This window comes from Rhinoraja longicauda, chromosome 5 (genome assembly GCF_053455715.1).
Source record: "Rhinoraja longicauda isolate Sanriku21f chromosome 5, sRhiLon1.1, whole genome shotgun sequence".
In the NCBI taxonomy this organism is placed as follows: Eukaryota; Metazoa; Chordata; class Chondrichthyes; order Rajiformes; family Arhynchobatidae; genus Rhinoraja; species Rhinoraja longicauda.
Window position 1 is genome coordinate 53,559,109 of NC_135957.1, and position 20,340 is coordinate 53,579,448.

The 20,340-nt window shown below is 39.6% G+C and overlaps 1 protein-coding gene across 4 annotated transcripts in view; it reads right to left on the reverse strand.

The window, feature by feature from the left end:
• The window catches only part of trmt11 (tRNA methyltransferase 11), a 72,958-nt gene that overhangs the window by 24,848 nt on the left and 27,770 nt on the right, over positions 1 to 20,340 (reverse strand). Inside the window, exons 9-13 of one of the 4 annotated variants that reach the window (XM_078400174.1) lie at positions 17,278 to 17,442; positions 12,743 to 12,815; positions 8,250 to 8,381; positions 2,083 to 2,203; positions 1,074 to 1,199 (exon numbers count right to left, since the gene is read on the reverse strand). In XM_078400174.1, coding sequence (XP_078256300.1) covers positions 1,173 to 1,199; positions 2,083 to 2,203; positions 8,250 to 8,381; positions 12,743 to 12,815; positions 17,278 to 17,442 — 518 coding nt within the window. In that variant the 3' untranslated portion in view covers positions 1,074 to 1,172. Of the gene's footprint in view, positions 1 to 1,073; positions 1,200 to 2,082; positions 2,204 to 8,249; positions 8,382 to 12,742; positions 12,816 to 17,277; positions 17,443 to 20,340 lie in introns of those variants that run through there. The other 3 variants (XM_078400173.1, XM_078400172.1, XM_078400171.1) reach the window with 3 other exon arrangements.

A 20,340-nucleotide genomic window follows, 5' to 3' on the forward strand; every position in this document is an offset into this window, starting at 1 on the left:
TTATATTAAAATATTGCTACTGAAAAAAAAAACAAGCCCCCGACTTCAACCCAGAAAGATGATTGGTTGAGAATGTGAAAATAACATTGAAGTTTCTGTCTTGATGAATCCCATTGCGATGCGAGCAAATATGTGGAGCATCAGGAAAATCATGAGAAATTTGGTCCCAAGTGATGATCACAGACTTATCATATCACTGAAACGTTCCCATCATTTTAACAAAACCATTGTCATCAATGGCAAATCTCCTCCACTCTAATTTATGCTAAAGTCTCACTCATACTTGGAGGGCACTTGGATAAATATTTATATCAGGTCAGAAGGCAGTTTAAAATATGATGAGCCTTTGACGGCACTGGGCCTATATTCACTGGAGTTTAGATGAAAGAGAGGGGACCTCGTTGAAACGTACAGAATAGTGAAAGGCTTAGATTAAGTGGATGTGGAGAGGATGTTTCCACTAATGGCAGAATCTAGAACTAGAGGTCATAGCCTCAGAATTAAAGGACTTTTAGGAAGATGAGGAGGAATTTCTTTAGTCAGAATGTGGTGAATCTGTGAAATTCTATGCCACAGAAGGCTGTGGAGGCAAAGTCAGTGAATATATTTAAGGCAGAGATAGATAGATTCTTGATTAGTATGGGTGTCAGAGGTTATAGGGAGAAGGCAGGAGAATGGGGTTGGGAGGGAGAGATAGATCAGCCATGATTGAATGGCGAAGAAGGCTTGATGGGCCGAATAGCCTAATTCTACTGCCATCACTTATGAACTTGCAATATGATGGAACGATGCAGTACATTAAAATGGAGTTGAAATATTTACAGCTGTCTAAAATGAAAAAGTAATGTTGACAGTGACTGTAGGAAAGCAGCTCAGCAAAGGTGTTCATCATGATTCATGCAATATATCTATTTAAAACACGTCTAAGATATCACGTTACATTTTTAATAAAGAAATCTTATTTTCAAATTGCAAAGCAGAAAAGCAGCCTGAGGCAAACCGCATCAGAACTAACATAAGCATCTCAGAATAATACGGCTCCTGTTACATATGACTGAGGCTTCATCCACATGAAATACCGATTTCTTATGGATAAAAAAGGTCCCTTGTGTCTTCTTAGATTTTAAATTAATTGACGTCCGAGCAAAAAGCAACATTAACACTGCCATTGGCTACAAGAAATACACGGGAAGATGATGCTGCAAGACAGTGAGATAAGAAGAGAAAGTACAAAAAGATCACAAATCCAAGTACTTTGAAGCTTTGAACACTATTTTTCAGTCAGAAAATCAGGAGAAAAGAAATGCTGGGAACTGCAGACAGACAATCCAACTGTAGTTGTTTTCTAAGGCAGAAAACTACAGGTTCTTTTCCAGGAAGACCATTTGGGCCATTGCATCACTCTCAGATCATATGCACTCTACCCTATTATGAACCCTAGTGACCTCACTTGTTCTATTGGGGAGAATTCTCGGGAGGTTTTTGTTGCTCACTCAAAATTAAATAAAACAAAATTCATGAATATTCCAATTAAGAAGATAAACTACAAGTTCTATAAATCTAAAGCCAAGAACGTGCTATCTGTATTCTCCACACATACCGCCCCGAATGTTTTTATTTCTGCTCTGGAATATCTGACTCTGCATCCTACCACAGTTAACCTGTACTTATTGTGTATCCTGAAATGGAACATCCCAACACTCAAACATCTTTGTACAAAAACATCTGTGTAATTTTCCACCCTGTTCTGACTAAAGATTTTTCCAACTATTTTAAAAAGGAATGAAAGAATTTGAGATTAAATTGGGTGAAGGGTAATTCACATAACAACTGGACAGGAGAAAACTATTTATCTGATTCCAAACCTGCTTGAGTATTTACACAAGACTCATCACACAAGTTCAATAATATGTGCATATTATTTTCTCAATACACCTATAATGTAAATGAATTATTATGAATTTTTCCCTTGATCATATGATGAAACAGATAATTAAAATCCCTTTTCATGTAATCATTTTACTTTTTCCCCCCCCGCAGTAAAGAAAAAACATAAGATAAACAGAAATTGAACCTTCATACCTCAAATTCTTTCACCTTTTCCATTGTTATTAACTGTCGTGATGTATGAGCTGTTAGAGTCTGTTCACAGTTACTAATAAGCTTCAGGCAAGGATGTTGAGGGATAACATCTTCAGTGTAGCTGAAATAAGATAAAATAGACAAAGTGAAATGTAGTCTCAGGAATGACAATTCTACAACAGAAATCTTTGGCTCGGTTCTTTTATATGCATTAACAGGAAGACAACTGGTGTGGGTCAAACAATGCAGCATCCAAATGGTACAAGAGTGGAGTGTTTTTGACAAGGCCACAATTTTACCCTGCATTTTCTACTGTTGTGATCCAGCTACTCCTGTTGTGGTATTAGTAGGGGGCATGGTGGTGCAGCGGTCGAGTTGCTGCCTTACAGCACTTGCAGCGCCGGAGACCCAGGTTCGATCCCGACTACAGGTCCTGTCTATACGGAGTTTGTACATTCTCCCCGTGACCTGTGTGGGTTTTCTCCGAAATCTTCAGTTTCCTCCCACACTCCAAAAGATGTACAGGTTTGTAGGTTAATTGGCTTGGTAAAAATTGTCCCTAGTGCGTGTAGGATAGTAGTAATATGCGGGGATCGCAGGTCGGCGCGGGCCTGGTGAGTCAAAGGGCCTGTTTCCTTGCTGTATCTCTAAACTAAACTAAACTACTAATTAGTACAATCTGTGAATTCTGATGCCATCTTTTTCATATTTACATGGTATAGTTAATTACAAATTCAAATACACCTCTTGGCTAGAATACATATCAAAACTGACATGATACAGACGGTTCTACTTCTTCCTCATTTGTATTTATTTTTAGTCATAGATGTATGGTGTGTCGTCCTCAGCAAGGAGGTTATCAATACAATGAGTGCATTTACATGTTACAACTACATAAAACTTCAGTTAAGCAACATTGGGAGTATTGTTCTGGTTGCCACACTATAAAAAGAGTACAGATAATGTTCTTAGGGAAGGGAGGTGCAGCGGTATTTAAACACTCTCGTTCGGTGTGTTCATGTGGGATTACAAAGAAGTATTACATTGTTTTCTGGAAGTACATAAATTCAGATTCAGGGACAGTTTTCCAGATTCAGGGACAGTTTCTTCCCAGCTGTTATCAGGCAAATGAGCCAACAACTAGAGAGCAGTCCTGAACTATTATCTACCTCACTGGAGACCCTTGGACTATCTTTAATCGGACTTTACCTTGCACTAAACATTATTCGTTATTCCCTTTATCATGTATCTGTACAATGTGGATGGCTCGATTGTAATCATGTATTGTCTTTCCACTGACTGGTTAGCACACAAAAGCTTTTCACTGTACCTTAGTGCACGAGACAATAAACTAAACTCAAAGGCCTGTTTCCACGTTGTATCTCTAAGGTGAACACAGCCAAGAAATAATGTAATAATATGTTCACTCTACTTTAGAAGATAAACAAGTCTCATCACATTATAGTAACATTGGTGGAATTAGACCAGCATTCAAAGCAGTTCTTTAATGATATGCATCAAAACCACAGTGCGTAGTAAGGGTTGCAGAATCAATTCTCAGTTCATAAATAAGTGAAATTACTTTGCTGCAGTGAGAGGAATAAAGGAAATACAAGATATAATCCTATACCACTATAATTTATCTGCATGTGTAGATATACATGTTATTACGACTTATACACTGCAATCCCAAAACATCAACAAGAGAAAGGACCAGGGCAGCCATATGACTGATGATAAATGTTCTCGTACAACAATGAAGCAGCTGATCATTTATGGCACTTAAAAGACACATAATCTTTGAACCTACAGAACACATTGTACCACAAAGATTTACTCTGTAGACTATCTGTAATTAAATCATAACTATAATGTTTGTAAATCAGTTTCCATCAGCATCTTGCAGAGAAGATTTACAAGAATATTACCAGGACTTGAGGGGGCTGAGCTATAGGGAGAAATTGGGCAAGCTAGGATTCTATTCTTTGGAGCACAAGAGGAAGGGGTGATTTTATATAGCTGTTTAAAATCAGTGGGGAATTGATAGGATGAATGCCCAGAGCCTTCACCCAGCATAAGGGAAGTAAGAACTAGTGGAGAACATAGGTTTAAAGTGAGAAGGAAAAGATTTTATAGGAATCTGTGGGGCAACGTTTTCACTCAGAGGGTGATGGGTAAATGGAATGAGCTGCCAGAGGAGTTAGACGAGGCAAGTACAATAACAATATATATTTTTAAACGTGAATAGGTATATTGATAGGAATCGTTCAGAGGGCTATGGATTAAATGTGGGCAAATTGGACTAACTTAGATGTTCCTGTTTCTGCACTATAAGTCTCTATGACTCTATCTTGAGCATCTTTTCTCTTAAGATCTGCAGGTCTTATAGATTGTGAGCTGATTCTCCTTACAAGCACACAACAATTAAAAATCTTGAGGCTTGATCTATGAATATACTTGTATTATATAAATTTTGCTTATACAACTCAGTATTTTATTTTCTAATGTAGCTGATTTATTGGCTTACAGCACCCCCACCTGGTATAATTTACAAATGCACACAATTTGAAAGATTAAGAGTAATCATTGCCCTTGTGAGAGATGCGGTCAATACAGATGCACAGACTCTCCACCCGCGTGTCTTGTCAGGCACTACCAAGCCTATTTGTAGAAAGGTCTGTGGTTCCCATATTGGCTTCATAAGTTTGAACAGAAGCCACAAAACTGAAGTGGAAACAAGTCATTCTCAGTCTTGAGGACTACCTAAGAAAAGATCACAGCCCAAGCATAAAATAACTTTTTTTAAATAGATACATACAGTATCTTCAAATGTGTGGAGGAATAGAGAAACCAACGTAGCTACAGATATGGCAGCCAATAAAAACAATCTTTAAAAAAAAAGTAGATAAGGAGCATAAATACTAAAACAAAGAGTTGGAGGAAAATGGTTATATGTAATATAACCATTGCATATAACAATGGCATATAACCATTGTATATAACCATTGTATATAACCAATATAACCATTGCATATAACAATTGATTTAACTCTGCATCTTTAATGATGCAGAGTTAAATCAATTCGTTTTGGGCAACCCTAGCATGAGTATTAGGAAGAGAGCCACATTGATATTTATGATGAAACATCAGTAAGTTACTAGTTTTTATGCATTAGAACAGATATGCTCAAGGTATACAAGAACAACAACAAAAAGGACTGGTGAGCAAAAAATATTAAAGGTCAATTTACTGGTTATTGAATAAATAGCAAAAGACCCAAACTCACTTAGAACTGTGAGGATTACTCAGTTTACATGAACCAGAGTTAACATCTGAGCACACGCTCAAATGTTGCCAAAATGTATATTTTAGAATGCCTGATTAAAAGACTCGGTGTTGATGTCATATTAATAATTGCTATGTGGCCTCCTCAATTACCAAAAAAATGTGCAGATAGTTTCCTGATTGTGGATAAACCATTTTTAAAATGGAGATTTTAAATGGACCTCTCTTCAAATGTTTCCTTAGGCAGGTGGAAAAAAATGTAATACCTAAAAGGTCACATTGTGTATGCAAGACTGTCAAGTGATTAGTATTTCTCTCTACACAAATAAACAGTGGGGTACGTAACATAAAATATTTTGTGGTTCTTTGACTATTACTTCAGCCAGATATTTATGATTATGCATGCTGCACCCATGCAACTCCTGGGTAAATACTTGGCCTGACGTTTATTTTTGTAGCTTCATTGCAGCATATAATCCCAAAATAAGTTATTATGTTATGCATAATAGAAATTACGTTCTCACACAGATAACAACAAAAAATGAAATGACTAATAGTGGTAATATTTGGATACATAGAACTATTACATAATATGATAAAAAGCATTAAATGCGAGTGAACTAATTACTTTAATCCATCAGTTATTCAGCTAAAGAATATATGGATCATGTGGCTGGCTCTGACCGAGCATTAGTAACACTTGAGCAAAACTTGATGTCTTTGAGCAGTAACATTTAATAGTCCTTTACGAAAGATTTATGGTAAGTTTCAAACTATGAAATCACATCATTTCTTTCTACTTTTGGTGCATGTTTGTCTTCAAAAGGAAATTTGAATGTATTTGTACATGCAAACAAATGAGGATACTTTGCACACTGCAACACATGCAACACAAACACAAGAAGATAACATCCTAAAGCTTTGAATAATATTCTAACATTAAAATAATATTAGGCAGTTAGTCTTTCTTGCGTAATGTTTCCAATAACACAATTGTAGTGGGGAATTTCGAAGGTACCAGAAACACATGCGAGATCCTTGCAGTGAACAGCTGAATATTTGTAGTGTACAACAATTCAAGCAACTCACACACCCACCTTATCAAACACCACCTAATACACCTCTGTCAGGATCTGCAGATCACACAGTGTCCTCATCAGTCACTTCATTACCCAAAGAACTGGAGCAGAAGCAAGTCAAGCAGAACTGGAGCAGAAGCAAGAAGCAAGTCACCTCTGTCAGAGAGTCTCGACCCAAAATGTCACCTATTCTTTTTCTCCAGAGATGCTGCCTGACCCGCTGAGTTACTCCAGCATTTTGCGGCTATCTTCACTATCTACAATACCACCCACTTTAGTGTCTAAAGGTATGTTTTGCTCATTCCCATCTAAATAATTGATATGAACTACAAAAAGCAATGGGCCTAGCACCAATTCCTGAGGCACACCACTAGTCACAGTCACTCAGTCCGAAAGACAACCTTCCACCATCATCCTCCACTTCCTTCCATTAAGCCAGTTCTCTACCCAGTCAACTAGCTATCCCTGGATCCCATGTGATTTAACCTTCCAGGTTATCCTACCATGCAGAATCTTATCAAATGCCTTGTTGGTCCACGTCTACAGCTTTGCCCTCATCAATCTTTTTGGATACTTCTTCAAGAAACTCATTCAGATTCATAAGACATGGCCTCCCATGGACAAAACCATGCTGACTATGCTTTATCAGCCCCAGTCTATCCAAATGCATATACATCTTATCCGTCAGATTACACTCCAGTACTTGCTTACCACAGATGTTAAGTTTTCCGAAGACAATACCATGGAAGTTAAAGTATAGACACAAAATGCTAGAGTAACCCAGCAGGACAAACAGCATCTCTGGAGAAAAAGAATAGGTGACATTTCAGGTCGAGACTCTCTGGGAAAGGTGACTTGCTTCTTGCTTCTGCTCCAGTTCTGCTTGACTTGTCTGCTCCAGTTCTTTGGGTAATGAAGTGACTGATGAGGACAATGTGGGATCTGCAGATCTGACAGAGGTGTATTAGGTGGTGTTTGATAAGGTGGGTGTGTGAGTTGCTTGAATTGTTGTACACTACAAATATTCAGTTGTTCACAGCATGTGTTTCTGGTACCTTCGAAATTCCCCAACTACAATTGTGTTATTGGAAACATTACGCAAGAAAGGTTAACTGCCTAATATTATTTTAATGTTAGAATATTATTCAAAGCTTTAAGGTGTTATCTTCTTGTGTTTATGTTGCATGTGTTGCAGTGTGCAAAGTATCCTCATTTGTTTGCGTATACAAAAACATTCAAATTTTATTTTGAAGCCAAGCATGCACCAAAAATAGAAAGAAATTATGTGATTTCATACATCTTTCATAAAAGACCTTTAAGCTGCAAATGTAACATCAAGTTTTGCTAAAGTGTTACTAATGCTCGGTTAGAGCCAGCCACATGATAAACATACAGTATTGTTTAGCTGATTGGTCAGGCAGCATGGTAGATAATGAAGATGGTTTCAAAAATTACAGCAGGAATTTGATCAGCTGGGAAAATGGGCTGAGGAAGGATTAATGGAGTTTAATGCAGAAAGCTGGGAAAGAGGAGAGGCAGGACAAATTGTGGCAGATCTGATGTGAACACAGGTGAGAGGTGAACACTATGATTCCCACCTACTGTAGTTCTCACTGTGGTAATATGATAAGATACATCTCTTGATGATCCTGAACACATCATCAGTGATGTAACCTGATACGATCAAGATAGAATAGTATTAAAGTATCCAAAGACCAATTCATTAAACATAAAATAGTTGACTCAGATCAAGTTTTTTTTTTTACAGGTTTCAGTAAGTGCAAAAATAAGTTGATATATACTCAAGTTTATATACAGGTAGCCAGTAAACTAGGCGACCATTCATGACCAGGTTCTCTGCAGCCATGTTCAGCAGGTCAATAAAAATATCACTCAGGTGATAATTCATGGAGACTGGGACATGACTTTCAATACTGAAAGACAAAAAAAAACCATTTCAAATAATCATTCTTCAGATAACATACACAATTTTATTCACAAATACAAGAATCACGAATTTGATTCTTTTATCTACTTCTACATTCTGATTTTTTTCCGCCAGTTTTGCAGATATTATTCCCAAATAAATAAATCTAGTTCATAACATTTAAATTCCATCTTGTTACCTCGGCTATCTATTGCACAGTTATGCAGAGTGTAATGCAAGTAATGTGATGTTGTTTGTGGTGAACAAAAGCAGAAGACAATCACGCAATTGGAAAAATCCTTAAATACTGTAAAAGCCTTTACTATTCAGTCAACAGATTCAATGTCAACAGGAAAGTAAGCTGTCTTGTGAAGTTGCAATTGATGCAAGCAAATTCCTGGATCAAGCTCAACATCAGGATTCCATGCAGCTGAAATGGACCCAAGGTAACAATTTGGGAAGTTGACAGTACTGAAACTGATGGTATATATTCATCAAGAGTCAGAACATGCAGGACTGGTTTTATTAGCATCTATCTGGAAAAGAATTCTCTGCCTCAGAGGGCAGTGGAGGCCAATTCTCTGAATACATTCAAGAGAGAGCTAGATACTCTTAAGGATAGCGGAGTCAGGGGGTATGGGGAGAAGGCAGGAACGGGGTACTGATTGAGAATGATCAGCCATGATCACATTGAATGGCGGTGCTGGCTCGAAGGGCCGAATGGCCTTCTCCTGCACCTATTTTCTATTGTCTATTATCTATAAAGATGGAGACCTTTGAGCATGGTAACAGACTCTTTGGTAAACGGTGTCCACGCCGACCAGTGATCACTCCTTAGCACTATCCTACACCCTTTTACAGAAGCCAACATGTACAAATGTGTACATCTTTGGAACGTGGGAGGAATCTGGAGCACCTGGAGAAATCCCACGCGGTCACAGGGAGAATGTACATACAGACAGCACCCGTAGTCAGGATCGAACCCGGGCCTCTGGAGCTATAAGGCAGCAACTCTATCATTGTGCCACTATGCTGCCCGTTTGAACGGCTCTTGGTTTTTTTTAACATTTATGCATTGGTTTCGTATTTGTACCATTCTTAAAAATCTTCTCTATTTCATGTCAATGACATAAACATCTTTTACTATGTGCATTCCCATGGCATAATGAGGAATGTACAGTGGCAAGTACAACTTGAAAGGAAATTATCAATGCAATGAAAAAAACATCATGCATTGGAAAGGGTGTTTGAATTAAGATTACTCAAAAATGTTTGCAAAGAAAGTCAGAAATTTTCGTCCCAAGTAGAAAACTAAGTATTTCTGTTTAATAATAAATAATTAACAGAATGAATACCAATTAGGAAGATAATTACGATCCACGACAAGTCAATTGTTTCTTAGTTAATTCCAGAATTCTCTCATCCACTATTATATAAATAAATCTGTATTTATCAATCTTTCTGGGAAAAGACCTCTGGCACATTTTTTTCTCCTTTTTTAGTCATAGAGTCCTACAGCGTGGAAACAGGAACCTCCAGTCCAACTTGTCCACACTGGCCAACATGTCCCATCTTCACTAGTCACACCTGCCCGCACTTGGGCCGTATCCTTCTAAATCTGTCCTATCTATGTTAAGTGGGACAGGCAACATCTCAGGATAGAAGGAATGGGTCACGTTTCAGTCTGAAGAAGGGTCTTGACCTGAAACATCACCCATTCCTTCTATCCAGAGATGCTACCTGTCCTGCTGAAGTTACAGCAGCATTTTGTGTCTATCTTTGGTGTAAACTAACATTTGTTGTTCCTTCCTACACTAGCCATGTACCTGTCTAATTGTTTCTTAAACATAGCAATAGTACCTGCCTCAACTACCTCCTCCAGCAGCTCGTTCCACACCACCCTTTGCATGAAAAAGTTACTCCTCAGGTTCCTATTAAATCCTTGCCCCCTCACCATAGACCTATGTCCTCTGGTTCTCGATTCCCCTACTCTGGACAAGAGACTGTGCATCTACCCAATCTATTCCTCGCTTGAATTTGTAACCTCTATAAGATCACCCTGATCCTCCTGTGCTCCAAGGAATAGGACTCCTAGCCTGCTTAACCTTTCCCCATAGCTCAGGCCCTCTAGTCCTGGCAAATCTTCTCAACACCCTTTCCAGCTCGACAACAGCTTTCCCATTCTTTCCAACATGACCCATTCCTTCGCTCCAGAGATGCTGCCCGTCCCGCTGAGTTACTCCTGCATTTTGTGTCTATCTTTCCTATAACAAGGTGCCCAAAACTGAAGACAGTACTCTAAATGTGGCCTCACCAACATCTTATACAACTGTAATAGGACCTCCCTTCTATACTCAATGCTCTGATTGATGGCCAATGCGCCAAAAGCCTTTATGACTACCCCATCTACCTGTAATGCCACTTTCAATGAACTATGTACCAGTACACCTAGATCCTTCTGCTTTACAATGAGCCGTACCGTTCACTGTATAGGTTCTGCCCATGTTAGTGCTCCCAAAATGCAACACCTCACATTTCTCTGTATTAAATTCCATCAACTGTTCCTCAGCCCACCTGCCAAACCGCTCAAGTTCCTGCTGCAATTTTTTAACAACCATCTTCATTATCTACAATTCCACCCACTTTTGTGTCATCCGCAAACTTGCTAACCATACCATGTATGTTCTATTGATATAGATGCCAAAGATCAATGGGCCCAGCACCGAACCCTGAGGCACACCACTAGTCACAGACCTCCAATCTAAAAAGCAACTCTCCACCATCACCCTCTGCTTCCATCCATGAAGCCAACTTTTCTTGCAATGTTTGAATTGACCCAAAACAAAAGTGCAAATTTCTCCAGTCGTTCTCCAGTATGAAGACTTCACCCATTTAGCAACAGTATCTGTACTAGCTTCAGCACCTGAATGTCTCTCTCAATGCACTAACCAGAACATGCATCTGACTCCAACCTCGGTTCTGCCAGTGCACTTTGAGTTATGCATGAAACTCTTGCTTATTGGGTACAGGATGTTATTATATATTTTGCTGATTCCTTTTCTCCAGTACCCAGAAACATTGCAACTCACAGAGCACACTAAATTTTAATTTTCGCCACTTTCAACATTTCAACACTCTCAAGTTTCGCCCATTTCTACAAATGAAAAGAATGATAAACCTGAATTTGTAAATTATAGATTAGTTCCTACCTCCCTTCCCAGAGTTAAAGGCACAAAGAAATAATATCTAAGAAATAAGAGTGCCATCTGGTGGTTTAAGTTAACAAGACAAAAATAACTTTTAAAAAATTGATGCTGCATTGGGAAGTCAAAGAAAAAATGACCCAGGAAAAAAGTTACTCTCCAAAGTTTATTTAACATCAAACCATCCAAAATTTCACTCAAAACTTGTATTTACAGGTGGCCTAGAGGCTTCAGCTGACCGTTATTTAAGTCGGAGGCTGTACAGCACAATATTACAGTGAGAAATGCAGCACAAGGAGCCCAAACTTCCTTTTGATCATTGGAAGCACAAATTATTTTTCTGGCCACAATTTAGTTTCGTTTTAGTTTAGTTTAGTTTATTGTCACATGTACCGAGGTACAGTGAAAAACTTTTGTTCCGTGCTAACCAGTCAGCAGAAAGATAAAACATGATTACAATCAAGCCATTCACAGTGTACAGATACATGATATGGGAATAATGTTTAGTGCAAGGTTAAACCAGCAGTCCGATCCAGGATAGTCCGACGGTTACCAATAAGGTAGATAGTAGTTCAGCACAGCTCTCTGGTTGTGGTAGGATGATTCAGTTGTCTGATAAGAGATGGGAACTATGCACAAGGATACCATTTGAATAAATCACTGCCTTTATGGGGTTTTATTTCTATTGCAGTGAATAACTTTACATTTATCCTTGTAAGACAGTATCTGGCATGTTTTGCCTATCCCTTCAATCTATGTCACTTGAAGCCTCATTGCATCTTCCTCACATTTCACAATCCCACCTGTTCAGTGTCATCAGCAAACTTCAAAACACTGCTTGCTGTTCCCTCTTCCAAATCAATAATAAATCCTTTTAAAAGTTAAATTCTGAAGTACATAATGCCAAAGCTTCTTTTTAATCTCTGAAGATGGCAATAGCCCCCTTTTCAATTTACATTACTCAGCAGCCAAGAAGAAAATATACCAAATTAATACATCATTGAGACTGCTAGCTGATTTTCCAAGAAGCACTGTTATGAGGTTTTCTAAAGTGATTTAAAATATTATTTAATCTTTGGTCTGTTAATAGCAGCATAAAGTATTAAGACACAAATGTCAATTGTATTTCAAGATCCATAAATGTTTAATTCAAATTTAAACTTACTATTCCTCTGCTGATTTTATAATTCCTTTCTGTGATCCTGTTTTCCGTGTAGATTCCCTTACACCGTACGGAGCTTTAAAAAAAAGTCCCTGAAGTCATCAAAGAGGATCTGTAACTTCATACATTTAACAATTAAGAAAGTTAACTCTGCTTTATTCTACGGTCAATTGTAAGACTAAAACAAATTCAACCATCCTTTGGTGTCTGGACCTTTTTAAAACCTCATCGTGTGTAGTTTATAACATATAACATATAACAACTACAGCATGGAAACAGGCCTGTCCGGCCCTACCAGTCCACGCCGACCATTCTCCCTGACCTAGTCTCATCTACCTGCACTCAGACCATAACCCTCCAATCCCCTCCTATCCATATACCTATCCAATTTACTCTTAAATAATAAAATCGAGCCAGCCTCCACCACTTCCACCGGAAGCCCATTCCATACTGCCACAACCCTCTGAGTAAAGAAGTTCCCCCTCATGTTACCCCTAAACCTTTGTCCCTCAATTCTGAAGCTATGTCCCCTTGTTGGAATCTTCCCCACTCTCAAAGGGAAAAGCCTACCCACGTCAACTCTGTCCGTCCCTCTCAAAATTTAAAAAACCTCTATCAAGTCCCCCCTCAACCTTCTACGCTCCAAAGAATAAAGACCCAACCTGTTCAACCTCTCTCTGTAGCCTAAGTGCTGAAACCCAGGCAACATTCTAGTAAATCTCCTCTGTACCCTCTCCATTTTGTCGACATCCTTCCTATAATTTGGCGACCAGAACTGCACACCATACTCCAGATTTGGCCTCACCAATGCCCTGTACAATTTCAACATTACATCCCAACTTCTATACTCGATGCTCTGATTTATAAAGGCAAGCATACCAAACGCCTTCTTCACCACCCTATCCACATGAGATTCCACCTTCAGGGAACAATGCACAGTTATTCCCAGATCCCTCTGTTCCACTGCATTCCTCAATTCCCTACCATTTACCCTGTACGTCCTATTTTGATTTGTCCTACCAAAATGCAGCACCTCACACTTATCAGCATTAAACTCCATCTGCCATCTTTCAGCCCACCCTTCCAAAAGGCCCAAGTCTCTCTGTAGACTTTGAAAATCTACCTCACTATCAACTACTCCACCTATCTTAGTATCATCTGCATATTTACTAATCCAATTTGCCACACCATCATCCAGATCATTAATGTAAATGACAAACAACAGTGGACCCAACACAGATCCTTGGGGCACTCCACTAGACACTGGCCTCCAACCTGACATACAATTGTCAACCGTTACCCTCTGGTATCTCCCATTCAGCCATTGTTGAATCCATCTTGCAACCTCACTATTAATACCCAACGATTTAACCTTCTTAATCAACCTTCCATGTGGAACCTTGTCAAATGCCTTACTGAAGTCCATATAGACAACATCCACAGCCTTGCCCTTATCAATTTCCCTGGTAACCTCTTCAAAAAATTCAAGAAGATTAGTCAAACATGACCTTCCAGGCACAAATCCATGTTGACTGTTTCTAATCAGGCCTTGATTATCCAAATAATTATATATATTGTCCCTAAGTATCTTTTCCATTAATTTTCCCACCACAGACGTCAAACTAATAGGTCTATAATTGCTAGGTTTACTTTTAGAACCTTTTTTAAACAAAGGCACAACATGCGCAATGCGCCAATCTTCCGGCACCATCCCTGTTTCTAATGACGTTTGAAATATTTCCGTCATAGCCCCTGCTATTTCTGCACTAACTTCCCTCAATGTCCCAGGGAATATCCTATCAGGACCTGGAGACTTATCCACTTTTATATTCTTCAAAAGTGTCCGTACCTCCTCTTCTTTAATCCTCCTAATTTCCATCACTACTCTACTTGTTTCGCTTACCTCACATAATTCAATATCCTTCTCCTCGGTAAATACCGAAGAAAAGAAATTGTTTAATATCTCCCCCATTTCTTCCGGCTCAGCACATAGCTGTCCACTCTGACTCTCTAATGGACCAATTTTATCCCTCACTATCCTTTTGCTATTGACATATCTATAGAACCCCTTGGGGTTTACTTTTACATTACTTGCCAAAGCAGCCTCATATCTTTTTTTCGCTTTTCTAATTTCCTTTTTAAGATTCCTTTTACATTCTTTATATTCCTCAAGAACCTCATTTACTCCCTGCCGCTTATATTTATTGTATATCTCCCTCTTTTTCCGAACCAAGTGTCCAATTTCCCTGGAAAACCACGGCTCTTTCAAATTATTATTCTTTCCTTTCCACCGAACAGGGACATAAAGACTCTGTACTCTCAAAATTTCACCTTTAAATATCCTCCATTTCTCTATTATATCCTTTTCATAAAACAACAATTTCCATTTCACTCCTTTTAAATCCTTTCTCATCTCCTCAAAATTAGCCTTTCTCCAATCCAAAATCTCAACCCTTGGTCCAGATTTGACCTCTCCATAATGATATTGAAACTAATGGCATTATGATCACTAGACCCAAAGTGCTCCTCAACACATACCTCCGTCACCTGACCCATCTCATTTCCTAACAGGAGGTCCAACACTGCCCCTTCTCTGGTAGGCACCTCTACTTATTGCTGCAAAAAACTATCCTGCACACATTTTACAAACTCCAAACCATCCAGCCCTTTAACAGAATGTGATTCCCAGTCTATATACGGAAAATTGAAATCAGAACAAAAGTGACCCATTCCTTCTTTCCAGTGATGCTGCCTGTGCTGCTGAGTTACTCCAGCATTTTGTGTCTATCTACAACAAAAGCAAATAATAATAATAGGAGAAAAACATGTAGAAGAAACGAAAGATCTAACTTTTCGAAAGATTATGTGCAACCCTTTTAGATTTTTTGCTCCATGCTGCACTGTTTGCATTGCTTTTGCCCCTAATAGTGGTAATGTAAAAAATGCCCTGCAGGGAAATGTCAAGGCCAAATTCAAAAGAAGGCACAAAATGCTGGTGTAACGCAGTGGGCTAGGCATCTCTGGAGAACATGGATAGATGATGTTTCGGGTCAGACCCTTCTTCAGACTGATTGTGAAAGCTGGAAGAGAGGTAAGGACGAGATAAAGCCTGGCAAGTGATAGGTGGATACAGGTGAGGTGGGGGGGGGGGGGGGGTTGATCGGCAGATAGTTATAAAGTATGACCATAACCAGTGTTATGAAGTATGTAGGAAAGAACTGCAGGTGCTGGTTTAAATCGTTGACACAAAATGCTGGAGTAACTCAGCGGGACAAGCAGCATTTCTGGAGAGAAGGAATGGGTGACAACAGTCTGAAGAAGGGTCTCCATCTGAAACGTCACCCATTCCTTCTCTCCAGAGGTACTGCCGGTCCCGCTGAGTTACTCCAGCATTTTGTGTCTATCATCCATTTAAACCAGCATCTGCAGTTCTTTCCTACACATCTGCAGTTCCATGGTCCTTCTTATACAGGCACAACATTAGCCACACTCCAGTCTTCTGGCACCTCATCCATGTCTAATGATGATTCATATTTCTCACCCAGGGTCCTACAACTTCTCTAGCTTCCCACATTGTCCTCGGATATATCTGATCAGTTCCATGAGATTTATCTACCTTCGTATGCCTTCGGACTTCCAGCACCTCTTCAACCATAATACGGGCTGTCCTCAAGACATCACCATGAAGTGTTCCAAGTACCCCAGCCTTAATGTCTTTCTCCACAGTACAAACGGAGGAAAAATATTAATTGAGGACCCTACCCATCTCCTGCAGCCCCATACAGAGATGACCATTTGGTTTTGAGGCAACGTATTCTCTCTCTAGTTGCCCTCTTTCCTTGAATGTCTTATAAAATATTTTTTGATTTTTCCTCAGATTAACTACCAGAGATATCTTCTGCCCTCTTTTTACCTTTCTGATTTCCTTCATAAATATGCTTCTCAGATCCTGGAATTAATCCAAGGATACAATTGATCACAGCTGCCTTTACCTATCGCATGCTTCCTTCTGTTTCCTGACCAGAGCCTCAATTTCTCTCATCATTCCGGCTTCCTTACTCCCACCTGCCTTGCCCCTTACTCTAACCAATGGCCACCCTTCACCTTTGTCCACCCATTTCCCAATCAAAGCCCTCCTCACCTGTATCTACCTATCACTCGCCAGACTATGCCGTGCTCCCACATTTCTTCCCCCTATGGCGGTTTACGGTCCCGCCCCGAAACAGCGCCTATCCACGTTCTCCAGAGATGCTGCCTGACCCTCTGAGTTACCCCATGACTTTGTGTCCTTTTTTTATAAACCAGCATCGGCAGTTCCTTAAGCCTACAAGGGTAAATTCAAAACTGGCTCAAGCACAAATGCAGTACTGCCTCTAGCATAATTTAACACTCTGTTGAGCAAGATTATGGGACAGCTGAGACAGTAAGAAATGTAAAAGATTGGTTTTAGAAACAAGGAATTGCAGATGCTCGTTACTTGGCCGTTTTTGGCACATAAAAACTTCAATTAAAATATATTTTCTTCAACATCAACTTACGATCAGTAATGATTGCATCAAAAAAATTGGCCTTCCTCCATACATTTTTTGAAGCATCTGAAACAAGTACATCAACATAGAATTGCTCCAAGCCATACTGCCTAAGGTTAGCCCGAATGTTCTCATCTGGTCCTCTCCACTTCTGGTCCTTCCTACTGGCCTTGCCTGCAGAATTAAGGAATGAATATATTAATCAATCCCAAAATCTATTTTAGTCAAGGCTACCCTTAATCTTCTAACCTACTAACAAATGTGAAGTTGCTTTTAAAAAATATTTAATCAATTTTTTCTTCACTTTACACATTCTAGTTATTTTGTTTCATTGTTTCTATGCTGCTGCTCCCAACTTTATATTTCATGCTAGACTGTTTCTCATTCGTTATTTCCATCACTTGATTTTCCTCTCTTTAATCCTACGGAGGGAATTTTCCAGCCTCCGCCCACCACCTGCCCTCTAATGAGGTGACGTGCTGCTGATTTTAAAGAGCCTGTCCCACTTAGGCGATTTTTAAGGCGACTACCGCCGGCTGTCAAAGTCGTAGCAGATCGCCAAAATTTTCTTTTACCCTACGACAATGACCACGCTAATGCCAAGTCAGGTCGATACAAGTTACTTTTTTTGTGAGACTAGCACCTGGCTAAGAGATTACACCGTCTTCGGAAACATCGCAAAATTCCCGCACTTACCTGACCGTCAAACTGTCGCCTCCAATCTACCTGTCAAATGTCCTGACGGTAAATAAATTGGTTCAACAAAACTATCTTCTGGTATCTTCAAATGCCTTTTCTTAATTTAATATTACGTGCTTCTAAATGCATCTGCGACAACCTAGCAAACCTGGGGACAGCATGCGACAGCGCCCGCAATAAGCTACGATACCTGGCGACAAGCCAGTTGTCGCCGAGAAATTTCTATCTAGAATTTTTTTCCGTGACATGCCGAGATCCGCTACGATTCATTGAAGACTCCTCATACCCACGACACCCCGGCGAACGTTCGGCGACAGCCTAGTCGCCAGTATTCGCCTTAAAATCGCCTAAGTGGGACAGGCCCTTAAAGCATTCAATTAAGCTCAAGAATTCATAACCAATTTTCGGTCAGGTATATTGCAGGTAGATGCAGAGGGCAATCTTTCATATTTCGCAGTTTTGCATCAAACAGTGGTAAATTAAAGGTTTGCAAATATTTTTGTATAATCTTTCAACTCTTGCCCCTTTGATCTAACTACCACTTAACTTTTAGCCATGCCTCTCCCCTTATTTCTTTCTTGCAGAAATGCACATTGACAGCTTTTTCTTTTCTCAGGCACCATTCTACATTATCATCACCATCCTCTGCAATTGCTTGAAAATCTCCAATTTAATTTTCTTCTCTGATATTTAAAACACATCCTTATCTCCCAGTTGAAACATAGAAACATAGAAAATAGGTGCAGGAGTAGGCCATTTGGCCCTTTGAGCCACACCGCCATTCTATATGATCATGGCTGATCATCTAAAATCAGTACCCCGTTCCTGCTTTTTCCCCATATCCCTTGATTCCTTTGGCCCCAAAAGCTAACTAATTCTCTCTTGAAAACATCCAGTGAATTGGCCTCCACTGCCTTCTGTGGCAGAAAAGTTTTTCCTCATCTCAGTCCTAAATGGCCCACCCCTTATTCTTAAACTGTGATCCCTGGTTCTGGACTCCCCCAACATCGGGAACATTTTCCTGCATCTAGCCTGTCCAATCCCTTAAGAATTTTATACCTTTCTACAAGATCCCCTCTCATCCTTCTAAATTCAAGTGAAGAATTATTCTCCTTGATATAAAAGGCTGCATACACAAGAACACAAGAAAATAGGAGCAGGAGTAGGACATCAGTCCCTTCAAACCTGTCCTGCCATTCAGTATGTTCATGGCTAATCCATGATGGCTAATCCATGATGGCTAATCCATGATGGCTAATCCATGATGGCTAATCCATGATGGCTAATCCATGATGGCTAATCCATGATGGCTAATCCATGATGGCTAATCCATGATGGCTAATCCATGATGGCTAATCCATGATGGCTAATCCATGATGGCTAATCCATGATGGCTAATCCATGATGGCTAATCCATGATGGCTAATCCATGATGGCTAATCCATGATGGCTAATCCATGATGGCTAATCCATGATGGCTAATCCATGATGGCTAATCCATGATGGCTAATCCATGATGGCTAATCCATGATGGCTAATCCATGATGGCTAATCCATGATGGCTAATCCATGATGGCTAATCCATGATGGCTAATCCATGATGGCTAATCCATGATGGCTAATCCATGATGGCTAATCCATGATGGCTAATCCATGATGGCTAATCCATGATGGCTAATCCATGATGGCTAATCCATGATGGCTAATCCATGATGGCTAATCCATGATGGCTAATCCATGATGGCTAATCCATGATGGCTAATCCATGATGGCTAATCCATGATGGCTAATCCATGATGGCTAATCCATGATGGCTAATCCATGATGGCTAATCCATGATGGCTAATCCATGATGGCTAATCCATGATGGCTAATCCATGATGGCTAATCCATGATGGCTAATCCATGATGGCTAATCCATGATGGCTAATCCATGATGGCTAATCCATGATGGCTAATCCATGATGGCTAATCCATGATGGCTAATCCATGATGGCTAATCCATGATGGCTAATCCATGATGGCTAATCCATGATGGCTAATCCATGATGGCTAATCCATGCTAATCCATGATGGCTAATCCATGATGGCTAATCCATGATGGCTAATCCATGATGGCTAATCCATGATGGCTAATCCATGATGGCTAATCCATGATGGCTAATCCATGATGGCTAATCCACGATGGCTTCAACTCCTCTGCTGTGCCATTTCCCTTCACCTACAATTCCTCTGAAATTGTCTTTATCTCCAACTTAAATACATCTAATAGTCTGGCCTCCATCAACCCCAGGGGCAGAAAATTACAGAGATTTAATATCTGCTGAAAGAAGAAAGAGTTTTAATAGCCAGCCCCTTCTTTTGTAGCCATGC